At 36.3% G+C, this 17,600-nt stretch overlaps 1 protein-coding gene across 1 annotated transcript; it reads right to left on the reverse strand.

Annotated features, from left to right (window-relative positions):
* Positions 1 to 619: 619 nt before the first annotated feature.
* On the reverse strand, positions 620 to 14,708 carry ric8a (ric8 guanine nucleotide exchange factor A). Its single transcript, XM_019045460.2, has 12 exons — positions 14,495 to 14,708; positions 14,207 to 14,343; positions 12,580 to 12,719; positions 11,026 to 11,147; positions 10,310 to 10,508; positions 9,738 to 9,843; positions 9,123 to 9,298; positions 8,074 to 8,212; positions 6,744 to 6,981; positions 6,178 to 6,325; positions 5,099 to 5,218; positions 620 to 4,490 (listed from the first exon to the last, which is right to left on the reverse strand). Exons 2-12 carry the CDS (start codon positions 14,285 to 14,287, stop codon positions 4,379 to 4,381), a joined length of 1,581 nt encoding a protein of 526 aa, XP_018901005.1. The 5' UTR covers positions 14,288 to 14,343; positions 14,495 to 14,708; the 3' UTR covers positions 620 to 4,378.
* Between the last annotated feature and the right edge of the window lie 2,892 nt (positions 14,709 to 17,600).

The raw sequence follows: 17,600 nt of genomic DNA on the forward strand, positions 1-17,600 counted from the left end.
ATTTTTTCATAAATTTAAGACTTTTTTTTTTTTTAACACCAGAAGGTGTGGCATGTCCTATTAGAAATGGACGGAAGAAAAATAGGTTTTTGCTGCCACAGGGGCATGTCGTTGTAACGGATTCCTCATCAGATGAGCTAGTCTCACCTATAGGAGAGTTTCGTTAGAGAGGTATTGATGGCTAAGGAACAATACCACTTAACTTACAATTTTGGCAAAAGTGAGTTAGCGACACTGTTGCAACCTATGTTTGTTGTTTTTAGTTGTTGTAATATTGCTGTAAGTATAGTAAAAATTGCAAATCCAGCCTTAGTTACAAAACTGGCCAAGTTTTTTCTTCGACCTGTAAAATTTTCATCTTTCAGACAGGCAGTATTGTTCAACCATCGGAACGCAAAAATTTACCACCAAATAATAATTGCAGGCAGCATTCATTACTAAAGCAAATGAGCAAATTAAAATAGTTGGAAACCGACTTGTGGATAAGAGGTAACATTAGATCAGTAGCAACCTGCATAAAATTTAAAGTGTGCAAAAGTTTTGAATAGAAATCAATTCATATGAACATCATGTACAGATTTATCAAATACAGGGATAGTTTTTTATGAAAAAGATGCAATGAGCTGATTCATTTTTCTTTATTATTAACAACATTTAACAAAACAACAAGAATAAGAACAATGATGCAAGATAGATCAGTAGAAAATGAAATACTATTAAATAGAGATAACTTTTAAGCTAAACGTAGTATGTAATTACGTACTCACACGTAAGTACTTCAGCACTTCAAATATATGTGTAAATGCCACGATAGGAATTTCTTGAATTAAAAATATAGGTTCACTTCCACAAGAGGGAACATTCACAAACATGTTTGCAAGAGAATAGAACAATTTTTATATATAATGAGTTACTTGAAAGAGTAATGTCAGGATAGAGTGATCTGAAAAATCAGTGCAATTTCGTTCCCAGGTTAGCCAATCCAACAGCTTACCTGGTATGGTCGTGTAAAGGTGAATCTTTAGCTTTTGCTTCAGAGCATTCTAAGCATGATCAACGTCTATCATTTTTGAACCTTTAGGTTAATTATTTTGGGAAAATGGAACTTCTGTAGATAAATCATTGAGGAACATTGGTGCTGAAAATCATCTTCCAAAGTCTTCAAACGAAGTCAAAAGTGCTGTTTCCGATTGACCATCAATATCAATACAATGGAATCCATTGCAAAGTGAAAACAGTACTTTTGACTTGGTTTTTATATTTTTAGAGATGATTTTCGGCTCCAACATTTCTCAATGATTGATTTTCAGACTGAAATTTCGATTTTTTCAGAACAATCCGTCAAAACGGTTAAAATTTGAAATATATCCATCAAATCCAGAATGCAACGTGCAAAAGCTCAAATACCAACTTAACAGGATGACGGAAGAAAGGCTGCCAAAAAAGATGCTTCATTGAATGCCTCCTGGGAGGAGTCAAAGGCATGCCCAGTGAAAGGGGGCAGCAGAGGGTTTTACATGAAATGAGGGTGAGCCAACTTCCTGAAGGGCTGAAGGAGGACAGAATGCTGGGATGATTAGGCATCGCAGAGCGCCAGGGAGCAGCGCTGTGAAAGCTACTCGTATGGGTGTATGTATGTATGTACATTGGAACATTAGTGGAAAGTCTTGTGAAGGTCCTGGATGGGACACTTAATTCCCATTAAACCAGAATTAACCTTTGAAGTTGTCTAATATCCTTTCAAATCGTACTTTTTCAACACGGAATCAAACGACATAATGCCTGGAAACCTTCTGTTTACGGCCCCTGGCTTATACAGAACATTCTCACAAAATTTAAATTTAAATATGAGAGGAAATCAGGCAACACATAATGCGATGAGGCTGATTCAGATCCATTAGGATTACATTTTGCATTAAGGAACCATTATTTCTGGCTCATCCATAAAAGCACCTATCTACGTGAAGAAACCAATGACATGAAAGTTGTTTCTAAAATGAGCTAGAAATAGTGGATCCTTATTGCAAAATGTAGTCCATTTATAGCGTGAGAATGAAATTGCATTGACCAATCGAACTGTCCTGATAAAACAAAATTGAAGACCATAAAAAAATATCAAAGATTATTACCGAATGACCTTTTCTTGTCAATTTATATTCAATGAAAAACAGGGGAAACGAGGAGAAGTGTTCAATAATATAATTCACAACCATAATCAATATCAAAATGTTCCATGATAGCCTATATCCATTAAACTCTCTTAATGGAGTACAATATTATTAAACACGAGACTCGCAGTCAATAAATACGAAGATATTGAAATGCAGCATTGTGAGATCTTACATGAATCAGTACAGTATGCATATTTTGCTCTGACATTGAGTAAAGTAGGTGCAATTGGAATTGAGCGTTGTATTTGACAATCTCACTCAGCATCATTATACTGGGGGAAACACAAAGAGTGAAATTAATTACTTAGGCTCCGTGTAATAATGGATGGCACAGAACAAAAATAGAAAAGAAAAAAAAATTCGAAAAATCCCACCGGATGCAGGAATAATTTGATCTTTTGCTTTCCATTCCATTAGAAATTTGGAAAGAATAAGCTACTTAACGATTGGCATGTCAGGTTCAGGGAATCATTTTGAAGAAGGTGAGATAAGAGATTACACCCTTCCAGAGACTTGCCACTTCCCTCCTCCTTGGGAAAATTCTTCTCTCATTGACTATTGAACATGAACCTGCAATTTAACTTATAAAAAAGTGGTAAACTCAGTGCATATCAATACTCTTCACTCTTGAGTTCCACTTATGATTTTAGTTTTGCTGAACAATTGACAACATTGATTGTTACTTTCTCACTCCAAAATTCCAGTGAAAGCTGAGAAGTAAAATGACTTCACATTTAATTTCCTCTCAAAATAACTACATAAGACATGTTGGAGCAGCGAAGGCAGCAGTTAAAAGTCAAGTTTTTAGGTTCTCACAGTTGAATCATTTTACTTGAAGAAAGTACAGAGCATTCCTGAGAATATTGCTTTGAGATCATTTCCATACAAAGTAAGTAAGTAAGTAAGTAAGTAAGGCCGGGCTGGCCGGCGAGGTGCCCTCAAGGGGCCAAGGCAACTGGCAACTGCCGTCGTGCACCCCGAAGTTGGACCGTACTCCTTAACATATCTTCGTACTATTGACACATTGAGTATCATCTATATTCCCGCAAGGCTCAGCGGCCGTCTGATAGCCAACGGAAGGTCTTATCAAAGACTGTGGCAGACGCTGCAGAGCACGGACTTTCGGAGCACGGCCATGCCTCCACCGAATTGGACTGTGTTGTTGCAATCTACACTGATAGGTAGCGCTGGCAGTCGCGCACACTACGAGTGATTACCGATTTTTCACAACCCAGTCGAACAGTGCAGACGGATTACTTACTGGGTGACTATGTCCCTCCCGCACCCTGTAACCTCGAAGGGTCAGGGTATTGGAGTGGCATAGTCATCCACAGTCACAATGACTGATATTTGAGTGTCCTCAAATATCAGTCACCTCCGGGGATTGAGCCCGGGACCTCAGTGTTGGCAGCGAACTGCCTTGACCACTACACCACTGAGGCTGACCCATACAAAGTATCTTATAGATAGGAAAACTCTAAAAAGTGAAGAACTCGTACCTCAAAACTCTTTTTTTTCAAGACTGAAGACTTTACTTGACATTTGAATTGTTTGGGCACTTAAAATACTGTCAATAATGTTGCATTCTGAGGTCATTTCCTGATTTTTCATGAATGCACACGTTTTTTAAAAGTCTCTGGAACACCATAGTTTATCTAGGGCGGACAAACATTTTGAGTTGCAAGTTTCAAGCATTTACTTCCCAGTAAAACCATTTATCCAACTTTGTTCAACATGTACTTCATGGTTTAACACCATGTCATGTTGAACATCACTAGAAAGTACTTTGCAGAGGTACTAATTAGACCTGCCTTCACTGTACAACGATTAGATTAAATAATAAGTTACTGCCCATACGAGACATAGAAAAAATAGAGAAGGTAGTGGATATGTTCATTTCTGTGTCAAAACAAACAATTAAAGGTATCATGGGAGGCTGCTGAAAATTGGAGCCATGTCAAGTGGTTCATATGGCGCCATTTTATTTGGTTGAGAGTAGCTTTTACATTTAAAGGACGTAAAAAAATTCCTGAAATATTAGGTTGGTGATAAACATCTGAATTTCTTAACATAAGAATGTGGGTAAAATTGCTTACGCAATATTCTGCAAAAAAATCAGGAAGTTTTCAACCGGTTGGAATTAATGGAACGAAGAGAAAAATGTATCTCTTCAATTCCAACTACCCATTCATTGACTAGATAAAATACTAATGATTTTGCATTTGCTGTTTTGGTAAATCTTCTTGTAGTTGTAAGATATGTTCGACAGCTTGTGGACGTCCATCTTCGCCGATGCGACATGGTTGTATTACTCCCTCTCTGAAAAAAAAACAGGTTTCAGTTAGCTTAGGATGTAACTTGACTGCCTAAGTACCCAAACATGACTTTCTTTTAAGGTCCATCTTTAAAATAGAATTAATTCAGATTAATCTTAGTTGTATTTTATGGAGGAGGTTGTAAAGTTTGCCGGGGAAATAACAGAAACTCCTCGTTTTATTCTGAGGCTGGGCGAATATGGTTTTTGGCCTTGAATAGAATCGAATTAAAAAAAGAAGTTCAAATATCAAATCAAATATTTTTACCTACATACTATTTCTACTGAGAAACACCTCTTAATAATCCAACGCAAAGCAAATAATTTTGATGTTGTTTTAATTGATACAGTAAATAATTTCTCTTTACGTTTTATCTTGTGGTTCCATACATTTCATTTAAATTTGGGCACTGAAAGTGTAGAAATGAATTTGTTACTGCGTTTATTACTGCCCAATGAGTTGATTCCAGAAATTTTTAATATGTTGACCGATTGTCACATGAAACTTCAATGAACAAACAAGTCCAAAAATGCTTCCATTCTCATCCTGCTCAGTGATCAGTTAAGGAAACTATTTTACTTGATTAAGTATTTAAGTAAGATGGAAAAGTACCTGGTCAATTTGTCCATCATACTGACTAATTGCATGGCTTCGAATTCTTTTTGCTCCTCTGACATTCCTGCCAATGGGTTTGGTCTTTTTGGTTCTACATACCCGGTTACCGGATTGATACTGAAAGGTCACAAAGACAGGATTAGTAAATTTTTTTTAATTAAGTATTAGGAGCTAAATGAATCATGAAGGGCTCCCCAAAGATTAAGACTCCCTTTGCTATTTATAAAAAACTACAGAGCTACTGCCATAAAGAACCTATTGAAGTGTTTCTGGAGGAACATAATATTTTGAAATCTTTCTGAGCAAAGTTGTTAGAGAATGGGTGGCAAACGACCAAAATTTTCACAAACAAATTTTGTTCTACGTTGCGCAGCTTTGACTTCAATTTTTGCAGATGTGGCTAAAGTTATGATTATGAAAGATCCTAACACCATGTCATACATTACAATCTATCTCATTCAAATGTATAAGACAATGGTCTTTTCTTAAAAGTGTCAGACATTGTTGCAGCAATAAAATTTAGGCCCCATACTGCCGTGCTGAAGAAAAAAAACCGTAAGAACATTAAGGATTGTCAAATCCCCCCCCCCCCCCCAATAAAATGTTAGTTTTTGAAGATTGATATGAATAATTTTCCTTGGAATTTCCAGATAATTGGATAGTTGTGAATACAATTATCAAAAAAATTCGAGAAAAGTATGCATAAATTTCTCTCAAAATCTATATTTTATCAAAGGAAATTGACAATGTTTGAAGGCTCATATGGTGTTCTACCTTAGCACGGCAGTAAAATTGTTTAAAGCAAAATGAGCATCTATGAATTAATCTGAAGACCTGTGCTATCTTATACTGCTGAAACCCAAGCTGAAAAAAAGCAAATAAAACAGCACTTCTGGGTTGTGGAGTGGCTATAGCCAGAGGCAACAAGGCAACCTGGAAAATCACCTTTTAAATGAGCATTAATCTATCTTTCATCTTCAGAAGATTTTTAATATTCCTTATAGGAGGTTAGATGAACAGGGCTTCGGGACCTAGTCATAACAGTAGAAACAGAAGAGAAACGTGTTCTAACTTACTCTTTTTTGCTTTGTTCATACTCTTCGGTTTCGCTGTTTTCACTATCAGAGGAGTTATTGGAATTCTTGTGAGTATTCAGCAAGAGGCCTCGATTAGCAAATAAGCCAGCTGCATTCCCAAAACCAGTATATTTGATCATCCTCTCAACTAAAACAAAAAGACAAAAGTTCCCCTACACTAAAAAACAACAACTACCAAAAAAGATCTACAGGGGGAAAATTTTTTTGCAAGAGTTAGTCTTCGATAGGATTTGATTTCTGCTATAAAACCTGTGGGAATGAAAACATTGGTTAAAATACTTTCCATATTTTAATGAATATTTAGAGATGTGGAAAGAAGAGAAATTTGATAGAAAAAAGGATAAAAAAACCAATAAAATGTCACATTAAGTGGGCTAGCTGCGAAAAAAAATGATACATACCTTACTTACAACTTTGATCAACATTTTTTATTTAAGGGCATGACAACTCTTAACTTGTACATTTAACACATAAAATGTAAAAGTGAACTATTGTTGAGTAAAAACGGATATTTATATGCAGAAAGATCTGGCAATTTTTCTTACCATTTTCTTTACACAAGGCAAAAAGGAATTCGGCAACCAAGTCTTTCAAATGAGAGTGGGGGCTAGTGAGCAGACTACAAAGTTTGTTTCGAAGGGTGTTGCCTTCTTCTGGACGGGTATGAGTATCACGCAAGGGTGGAAGAACGATTTGACGAACATACTTTCGCACTTCTCGACTAGATCTAGAACACTCTAATAGAACAGTAATGGCAGGCATGATGCTTTCCGTCAGCGATCCCTAAAACAGCACAAAAGGAAGAGTTACAAAACGACAATCAGAGAAATTCGGTTGGACTAGGATGAACTACATACTAAAAATCAGTACTTTTACGGTACTTCTTCAGTACATTCCCAAGGAATACAGTACCTCCTCAATAGAGATATTCAGTACTTTTTCAGTATCCTAATTTGACGAAATTCGAAAAATTTCAAAAATTTGAATTTCTCTCTCAAATTTTGACAAAAATTCTGGACTTTCTTGTGGAATTTCCGCACTTTTTCAGTACTTCCGGACCACTCTTAGAAAATCAGTACTATTTCCGGACTTGTAGACACCCTGCATACATTTGCCAAGAGAGAGAGAGATGTTAAAAATAGTTAAAATGGAAGCAGGCAATTGCAGAAATTCTGCATCAAGGATAGAGGATTGGCATGGATGAACTGACTTAAATAAAAGAAGGATTTTCTGATCATGGCTCAGATTTGATTTCCTTGATACAAAAGTTGTGGTCCATGCACACTAAGCTCAATTATTTTCAAGCAGGACAAGCTGCAATGTCCAAACTCAGTCCTGCATTCACTGTAGTGAGAGATCGCAGGGCCGCCTTATGTGATTGCCCTGTTCCGAAGTTCTTGATGTCCACAATGCACTATCTACCAGCCCACTGAGCTGGAACTTACTATTATTGACCTAGAGAGTGTGCTATTCTTGCTACGGTCTGGACATTATCTAATGTGTATATTGTTTTTGTATGCAAAGTTGCAGGGATTTCAGCTCGAGTTCATGGAAGCTGATGAATGAAGTGTATTTTTTACCACAAAAGATTTCAAGATTGATAAAAATATTTGACGTAGAAATTTTCTTACATTATTTTGACAATTCGCGGAAGAATCTTTGACATTTGAATGAAGATCTTTATATTAATTCCACAAATTTTGTAGTTTTGGCGTGAATATGTTCGATCAAAAAAATCTACCAGAAGAGGACAGAGTTTTTTGATTTGCCTAATCTCTACCTTTTTCAGGTATTTTCAGCAAGAAAAATAAGAAATCTACATAGCTCAGACCAAATAATCCACAAGGACGAAGATTCACGATAAACTATACATACCTGTTTTTGATCCAGACGATTATCAAGAAAATTCAAAATGACAGCAATGGCATCCATGTTTGGTGCTTGTGAATTATCAATGACTACGAGATGTTTCAGAACAGACCCAGACAAATTAGTTAAAAGGTTGATGATATTGCTGGATTGAAACAAAGGAAAGCAATAAATGCGGTCAAAAAAAGTATTTCAACAACAATAATAGCGGTTCTACACATATACGATTTGAGTAGCGTGTTGGTGATTTGAGGGGCTTGGAGGATAAGGCGCATGAGTGCAGTTTTTGCTACTTCGAGAAATATGTGCTTGAATTTTTGAAATTACATGGATCCTTTTGGCAGAGAGAAAGTTCAAACAGACTTTTTGCTGCTTAAAAATTAGAATGTGGGAGCATATTTTCCACGAAATATGCATTTAGACTAGTTTTACTTTGAAGTATTGATGTCTCAATTATTTCAAAAACTGTGCTTATTAGCCTTGTCCTCCAAGTCCCTCAAATCACAAATATGTGTTCAAAATTCAATGTAAAACTGAAGTCTCATAATAGAGAGAAAATACGTGAAACCAATATAAAAGTTTTACATTTTGTTAAATCGACAATTTTTTTGAAAACGGGTCTTCGGATGAAAAAGCCTTTAGTATCAGAGGAAATGACCTACATTTTTAGACATGCCATAGAGATCTTTCGTGTGAGAGAGGGAGGGTGTGTGTGTGTGTGTAATCATCATTTTTTTTGTTAAAACCAAAAATTGGCTCACTTTTTGTCTCATCAAGGGGCAGTTTTTCAAAAAATCAAATTTCCCTAAGAAAGATCTATTTCATTAGAAGAATTCAAATTTTACAGAAATTCCTGATGTAGTGGTGTTTTTGAGCAATTTTTCCAGGCAGAACACTTGAAAATTCTGAGGAATCAATTAGGTCACTTCTAAAGATATAACAAAACTCAAAATTTGTTCTCGCTGCGTTATCCACTATTGTAAGCATTGAGAAAGTATTCAGGTACAATTAACAATGACATTTTCATGCAACAAATAAAAGGCATGTACGTTTACCTGTAAAAACTATCTAGGAATGACAAAGGTAAGGTGGTGCAAAGGAGATACTCTCTAAGAATTTCCACAAGACGTAAACTGAGAGAGTCATCCTCATCCTCTGGCCGTAGGTTTCCTCGAACAGTTAGATTAAATAACACTTTCAAAACTTCGCAGGACAGTAAAACTTGCTCCTCCTGAAAATAGCATAATTTAGAGTTATTAGAGAGGGATGAGTATTAGAAAAACAGAGTTGCTTAGCAATAATAATAAAATAACGATTATCATGAAAGTCATTGTTGCTCCCGAAAAGCCAAATCTTTCCTTTGCTAAGCAGCACAGTGCAAGAACTTTGACTTTGCACATAGTACAAAGAAATATGGCGCTGCACTGGCTAAATTTCAATATTATTTAATATGATGTTCCTTGCAACCTCCTGAGCTTGAAAAGATCTTTTGTGAAACTTTTTACATCCTAATCTTGAAAAAAAGGGCTGAAAACGGAATATTTTAGCCTTCTCACAAATTTTCTAATTAGGATGTGAGACTATTGTCTTGGCAGCAAGGTAACAATAGATCTCTTTAATCACCAATAAGATGCTTTAAGAAAAATGCTAAAATAATTAACTACACTCACGTGAAGAACTATACCCATTGGACCACCAGTAGTTCCTTGCTTCAAAATTAAATCTAGAATTTCCATTAAGTATATCAGACCATGAAGATTGTCCCTTACTCTTGGCCTGAAAAAGAATATGAAAGCACTGATATTACAAATAGACAAATTTCATTCGTATTTCTTATACATAAAGTGAAAATAAATTATCTGTAAATATCATGCTAGAACTGAAACTTTGTCAATGAAATTCTTGGCGTTTAAGCAAAAGTTAAATATATAACTACGAGTTAAAGTTGGTCGAAAATATATATTAAAGTTCTCCTTTTTTACAGCAATCCTCGAAACGAGGTTGTATCATTTTCAGTTAATCAGTTGTAATTATTTTTTCATACTTTTTTAAGAGCACAACTTAAATTTGTGGCCTTGTCTTTTTTTTTTTACTCCTTCCTAACGATGTGCATAGAGTGCGCTACGATGAACATTTCCTTTTGTCTCTTGATATTTTGGTTCAAAGACATTCTCCCTGGGTCCCTTTCACATCATAAGACTATTGCAATGTTCTGTTATGCTACGTTAAAAACGATACATGCCTGATATCTGGAGAGAGCGCAGTGAGTAAAAACAGAACTTTCATGTCAAAAAATTTGACCATGTGCGGTAACTGGTGATCCGAGTAGAGACGCAAGCGTTGAATGATGCCATCTGCAGTTCCATTTTTACAACAAATTGCTTGAGCTTGAGGACTTTGGAAGAGAAGATTTGACAAGACTTTCAGAGACTCTATGACAACTGGAAAAATACAAAATGATAAGGTAAAGATGAACTGAAGGACTATGAAAGTGGTGTGTACCGGAAACTGGGAGATGTTTGCAACCACTGTAAATGAAAAGATAATCTCTACTTGTTGAGGAGAAAAAAATCTTATTTCTTGGCTTTGATAAGGAATGAATGATTGACACTTCAGCCTATCAATTACACTGGGAACCGATGGAACTTTCCTCCCATCAGTGCTGATGGCCATTTTGGCTGATATAATACAGCAAGAATGAAAAATGCCAGTAAATTTCAAACAGCATAAATTTTACTCCTACTCTAACTTTTTCAATGCATAAAACCTGGCAGTGAATTCTTATCATCCAACTATCCAGCTCCAAACTTCATTAACTGTCTCCTAAGTTTATTCGTGAATACATTCAGTTCTGATCTCTCCAAATTCACAAATTCAAAGTTCACGCCTGGGCATACTCAGCGCTGGAGTGATTTTGATTGGAAATGAAGTGGACTGAAACGAGTCAATATTGAATACCTGCAAAATCATTATATGCTGCTGCTTCCATATGGTTTTCACTGGTTCTAAGACCTGCTTTCAGTAAAAGTGTTTCTATCCATTGACTATTCATCAAGGAATCCAGGTTACATTTGTCGCGGCTGTAACACAGAAAGGCAACACCAATGGAATTAAATTTTGAGTAATAAATTTAACAGCACTGAGGATATTGAGCTCCTGATCTGACTTACTTTCAAAACTTAAATAAAAAGCAAAGTAGCTTCCTTCAAACTTGGCATGAATGTTGCTTACATCAATTTGGGCCACAAAAATCACCCCCAATAGTGGACAGAACCTCCTTTTATCCCTTCTACAATGGCTTTTAGATGCCTTCTCATGGAATGGTCAGGGTTTTTTCATTTGGGCACATTAAATAGTCAAACCATGTATTTCTACCAATAGGCCTGTCCACTACTTAAACCAATACAATTTTTTTAGAAATTTTGATCACTTAAAATTTCATCTTAAAATGCTTCAAATTTTTGATAACATGGTCAGAACAAAGCCACTTGATTTTCCTACATGACCGAAATAATCTGTATGTTGCCTTTTGACATTTGAACTAGAACAACTACCTATTATATTCCCAGCTTTAGTTGATGCCGAGTGAAAAATATCACAATTTTTTCAACCTACTCTTGTACATTCGTAAGTATTATTACACAAAATGTAGGTCAGTGTTACCAAGTGCTCTTGCAATAGGAAGTTTCTATTTGAATGTTGCATCTTTTACTTGTCTTTTCAGTTTGTAAAATATTTTTTAGAAACTTAATGGGCCTGTTGCAAACTTTTGCTAGACCACAAATAAGAGTTGTTCCTTACAAATAATGTCTCAAAAATCATGATGAGCGCATCGGCAAACTCTAAAATTCACTCCTAACCTCACCATCTGCGTAAGAAATTTGCATTTTTTAAAGTCTCCCGCTTCTAAAAAGATACTACAGCACAGGTGAACATTTCCTTAGAGGAGTCGTTCCATTCAATCCCTGCTCAACATGGCCGACGCTTCCGCGCGCAAGTTGAGGAGAGCATGGGGTCAATCAAGGCGGATATCGACCAACGCAAGAAAAATGTGAATGTAAACACGCAGATTGGTATTAGGCAGCTAGAATCATCGTCCCGTCACATGTGTTTTGGCGGATTGGCGTTGGCTATGTTGAATATTGCGTGGTATCCTTGTGAGTAGGGGTTGGATGGAATGACTCCTCTAACGAAATGTTCACCTGTGCTGTGGTATCGTTTTTGAGGCGGGAAGCTCCAAATACGCAAATTTCTTATGCAAATTGTGAAGTAAGCAGTGCATTTCCGACTTTGCTGATGCGCTCATCATGATTTTTGAGACACTTTCTATGAGTAAGAACTCTTGTTTTTGCTCTAGCAAAATTTTGCAACAGGCCCATTTGGAGGAATAGAAACATTATTTGCGATTAATGATTAAACATGAAGGTTTCCTTACCTACAGCTCTTTTTTTGTGCAAGTCTAAGCTTTGTAACAAAGCTTTCTAAGGATCATATAAAACTTGTATTGCTTACCTGAGAATCCGCAAACATGCAAGACAATCTTCATGGCAGTCACCAAGAGATGGATTATTCAGGTGTTTAAATAGTATGCTCCATAACTTCTTTCGTCTGTCATCTTGATTCAATTCGGAAAAGGAAAAAGTTTGAGCATGCTGAAACACGTAAAAAGAATTTTAATTGGTGAAGAGTGCTGTTGAAATTAGTTGCTTAAGAAAGGAGCTTTCAATTCATGTGTGTTGAGATTAGAGTCGCTACTTAGATTACAGCTTGATTATGTATGCTGAAATTAGGAATGCTCTGAACAAAAACTGTGTTGTCCAAATTATGCTAAAGCATGAAAAAATATTGATTCATTGAACGTTATATTGGGTTTCAAAAACTAGACTAAAAAAAGTTCAATAGCGTCATGGTGATAAGAGATATTGAAAAACAATTTTTAGGTATAAAAGAGAATGCTCAAGATATGTTCATGTCCTTAATGGACCTCTAGACAGGGTACCTACAAAATTAAGCATCACAATATATATTTCTGCAATACAATTTTACAAAAGATAAAATAGACGTATTCAAAACTTCCCAATCCCACTCTTAAACTAAAAAATAGCAGTTTTTATCCACATTCATTCAGCTCACAAAAACACTAGAGCCTATTTGAGTCTAATGCTGCAGTGTGCAAATTGGTAGGGTATGATTCAGCATCATTTTGGAATTAACTTATAAAAACTCTTGACTATCATAGTAATTATGCATGTTAGGAGATATACTGCACTTGGTTCAGAGCGTAGAGCCAATTCCTACTTAGCATTCCTGGCCATTGGAGAATACGCGTGAGAGTGTGTGGGTAATATCCCCAAGAACAAAGGGAAGCCGCCGGGCTACGTTTGGTGGGTTGCATCTTTTCACTCCTTTCCTACCCTAATTCCATACAGTGACATACATTTAATAATTTTTTCCTTCATTTAAAATGTGATTCTGTCGAAAAAATTTGTTTCTTTCGATAAAACTTGCCATAATATTCAACTGAAAATTCCACGCCCGGAATAAATTCACTTTCTAAAGTAAAAAAATCAACTATTTTCAAGTCCTCCCTATACAATCCCGTGTGTTCTCGGGGTTTACGAACATTTAACCTCAAACCCATGACCAGGTATGGGTAGATGGTTGGTAGAGCGCACAGATGCTTCTGCTAAACCATGCTGAAAGTAGGTCAAATAAGGTGGTATTAACTCAGTCAATCAAAAGTTTCCACACACTTACCAGTCCCATATCGAAATTATAATCAGATGTCCTACAAATCAATACACAAGAGAAATTATAGACCGACAAAATTCCGATACATCTATTATCGAAGTAGTCACCGTACATTACCTTCAGAGAAGCATAAAAATTGTAACCAATACAAGAGAACTGCTTCATTAGCATTTTGCTTTGGGTAAACACTAACAAGTGCCTAGTAGAGAGATTTACATGATTCCTCACGGACTGTGAGGTAAAATGTTGATGAGTTTTTGGACCTCTCAAGCCTATAAACAGTAGATGACAGTCGTTTAAAAGAGTATTGAATTGACTCAGGTTAAGATTATCTGCTAATGGTACAAGAATGAAATGTATCGGCACTTTTAGCAACAGGTGCACTTACCCGTTGTAAAAAGAAATGAAGAATAGATTTGATGTCGCTCAGATTTCCTGACTCTAATCTTGTCAATGTAGCACTATCCATGATTGACCGTGCAACTTGAAGACATCAATCGGACACAGGTGGAACTGAAGCAGAAACTGAAAAGCACACCAAATAAAGTCCGTGTTGAAGCACTTAAAAACTACATAATTGTATGAAACTCGAGAATTTCCTTCGTTTTTTAAGAGGAGTTTAATCCAATGTTTTCATAACTGGCAACCTGAGTAATGGTATTGGATGAAAACACACCTTCCTTTGAAGACCGAACCAATATAAACAATTCCAGCTATACTGATTCTAGCTAATTGATTTAATAAGTAGAAATTCGATTACGCTCAGAAATAAATAAAGGGCACGATGGTACGGATATCATCGAGATTGAATAAAATGTAAATTTTCTGTGAAGTGATAAGCACTAAAAAGTCTAGATTTAGATAAGATAGAATTCGATTAGATGATAAAATGCATAATAACAAACATAAGTGTCGCCATCTGCAGGCCACCATCTTCATCAACCAAATTTCAACTCAGCACCAATCACCGATCGACTTCTTGCGCTTGCGCAGATCTCGCAGATATGATATGACAGGGTTTTGATAAATATTGTATCATTGCGTGCAACATTGCGTGCAATTTGCCCGCTTATCATCTTATGAGTATGACTCATTCGCAATCGCAAATTCGCCACTTCGCACTTGATTTCTGAATTTGCTACTTGCATCATATTGCTTAAGTTCTGGTCTGGAGGTGAGTGAGTGGACTTATAACCATCCTTAATTCTTATTCATATTCCGTATTCATCTGTTCATGTTTTATTTATATCTGCAATTAAGTCAACATTTTTAATTGTAATTTTTTGACTGTATAAGCAAACCTTATCTATCAACCCTTATTTCATTTCACAGACCTGGAGTTCCCAGTGCCTGGAAGGAGGCTGTTAGCTTTGCTTAGGTAGTTTGTCCTCGTAAAGTGTTCCTAATTTCGCTCTCATAAGTACTTAGTTTACTACTGAAGTCTGGACATCCTGATTTATTCACTTCCCAAAGGTGATCCGTGAAGCTCAAGTGAAGTCGTTGAAGTGGTATGTGACGTATTGCATCGATGAGGTAAAAAATTTTGGCAGATTTTGAATTTTTAGCCCAAGAAAGGACGATAGCCCCTGCTTATAGCCTTAAGAATCATTCTAAAACCGAAAATCTGCAAAATTCATAGGAATAAAAGCACCATTGTGTTGGGAAAGAAACCTCGCATATGATACAGAAATCCACAGCTGAATTGAATGTGAGGTTCTTTTCCTAACACTATTCTACTTTCATTTCTCTGAATTTTGCCAATTTTTGGGTTTAGAATGATTCTGTAGGCTAATGTGCAGGGGCCACCATCTTTTTTTTGCTACAAATTCTGAATCTGCTGAGATTTTTTACCTACCGATGTGATGTACCGCATGCCACTTTGACCACGTCACTTGACCTTGACGAATCACCTTAAATCTAAGTCAACTCCCAATATATGTGAAGTTTGTGGGTCCATAGGTGGTCAGTGCTGCTTAATTTTACCATTGCATCTCATGGAGTGTAAGTGTCCTGACTGAAAGCAAAACTAGGTTTAGGTACTTATATTTTGCCAGGAAAAAAAAATAAAGAAAGCTCCCTAATTAGTTACATTACTTTCCTCACGTGTAATAAACGAACAAACGTCCTCACCTCTCCCTTAGGCATTTGCTGCACTCCTGCATTAGGAATTTTAAACACTGAAACTTGCAGGTGCAGGCAGCCAACCTAAGTACGTAGTTACTTATAGGTATTTTCTTTTCAATTCAAAAGCAACCTGCATCGTCACTCATGTCAATTTGTCCTTCTGTTTTAGCAAAACTCTTGGACAGCTAGAAATCGATAATTAAGTATTACATCACTACCTCATCAAACCATGGGAAAGAAGAAAGGTGAGCATTTTAGTCTATCATGACTTTATCTTGGAACTGTTTTGAGAATTGTGAAAATTATTCATTAAGTACGTTTACCTATGGCCGTTTTTGAGTTTTAACTAAAAGCACAATCTAAGAAGTAAGTAAGGTCTACTAGCTGTAGATTTCATTGAAATTCTTGATGCCAGAAAAACATCAATTTTACTGCCGTTACCTATTCTGAATACTTTTAAGTCTCAGCTTCAATTGAAGCCCTCATTTTTAAAATTTGGACCACAAGAATTCTTGGGAGAGCAATTTTCCGTCATCCTTATCGCCAGATCTGAGTGCTACCAAACTGCTTGGAAAAAGTATGATAACCCTCTAAGCTTGAGCATACGAGGGTGATTTCACGATAACAGGAATAGTTAAAATGTGAAATACCTTAGAAATAAAAGTGCACCAATTTTAACAGGATTTCATTACCTCGCATCATTTTAAAGGTATTAAACTTCCTTTTTCCAGCTTTGGCACGCTTTATTTTGATTCAGTGCAAAGTTAAAGTGACTGATAAACAAGCCATCGAATCAGGTATCAGCGCTTCCCGCGGGACTGCTGGAGGTCCACGCAAACATGGCGGCCCTGCCAAATTGTGTCGGTTACGTAACAGACACAGCGTAACCGACACTCAAAACTGTGAGATTAAAGATGATACAAATGATGAAACTTGGCAATTCTTGAGTTATGAGGTGGAATTAATGCTGCTTTAAAAGTTTTCTAAACTTTGGAGACTTCCTTTTAGTTTAATACTATTAAATTGAGGTTTTTGCGTAGTGAGGAATTAGTGCTACACACGTAAAAATCACTGGTTTTCATAATAATTAAAGTCTTCATTGTAAAAAAAACTGACTTATCAGTAATGGTTTTGTCAAGAAAACTTCAGCGAACAATTTGATGGCAGTTTTGAAACTCCTGACTCCATCTGGCGAGATAAACACTGCACTTAATACAACTGCAAAAATGTGTTGCCAAATGTGGCGACACCTCTTTCTTATGACTTTTCTCTCTCAATAATAAACATTTCAGTTCAAACTGGCAATTTTCTTGAACAATAGAGTCTCTTTTCAGCAAATATTGCCAAAGAGTTCATGATCAGTACTGATTTGTTACCGCAAATTGCTCTTTCGCTTCAAAATCGGGGTTGGCGACGCGTAACCGATCGGACATTTTCGGCCTTTAAAGTCTCATATTATTAAATATAATAATAATTCATCATATTTTTTAGCATGGATAGGTTCAGGGACATCATTCGTATTGATTAATTAATTTGGTTTTCAATCGTTGTGCCCTATGTCGTTCATAACCCACGGCGACACGACTATTCCTACTATCGTGAAATCACCCACAAGCACCTTGTTGTACGAAGCCCTCCATTACTTCATTGTGCTACAA

Source organism: Bemisia tabaci, unplaced genomic scaffold (assembly GCF_918797505.1).
Source record: "Bemisia tabaci unplaced genomic scaffold, PGI_BMITA_v3".
In the NCBI taxonomy this organism is placed as follows: domain Eukaryota; kingdom Metazoa; phylum Arthropoda; class Insecta; order Hemiptera; family Aleyrodidae; genus Bemisia; species Bemisia tabaci.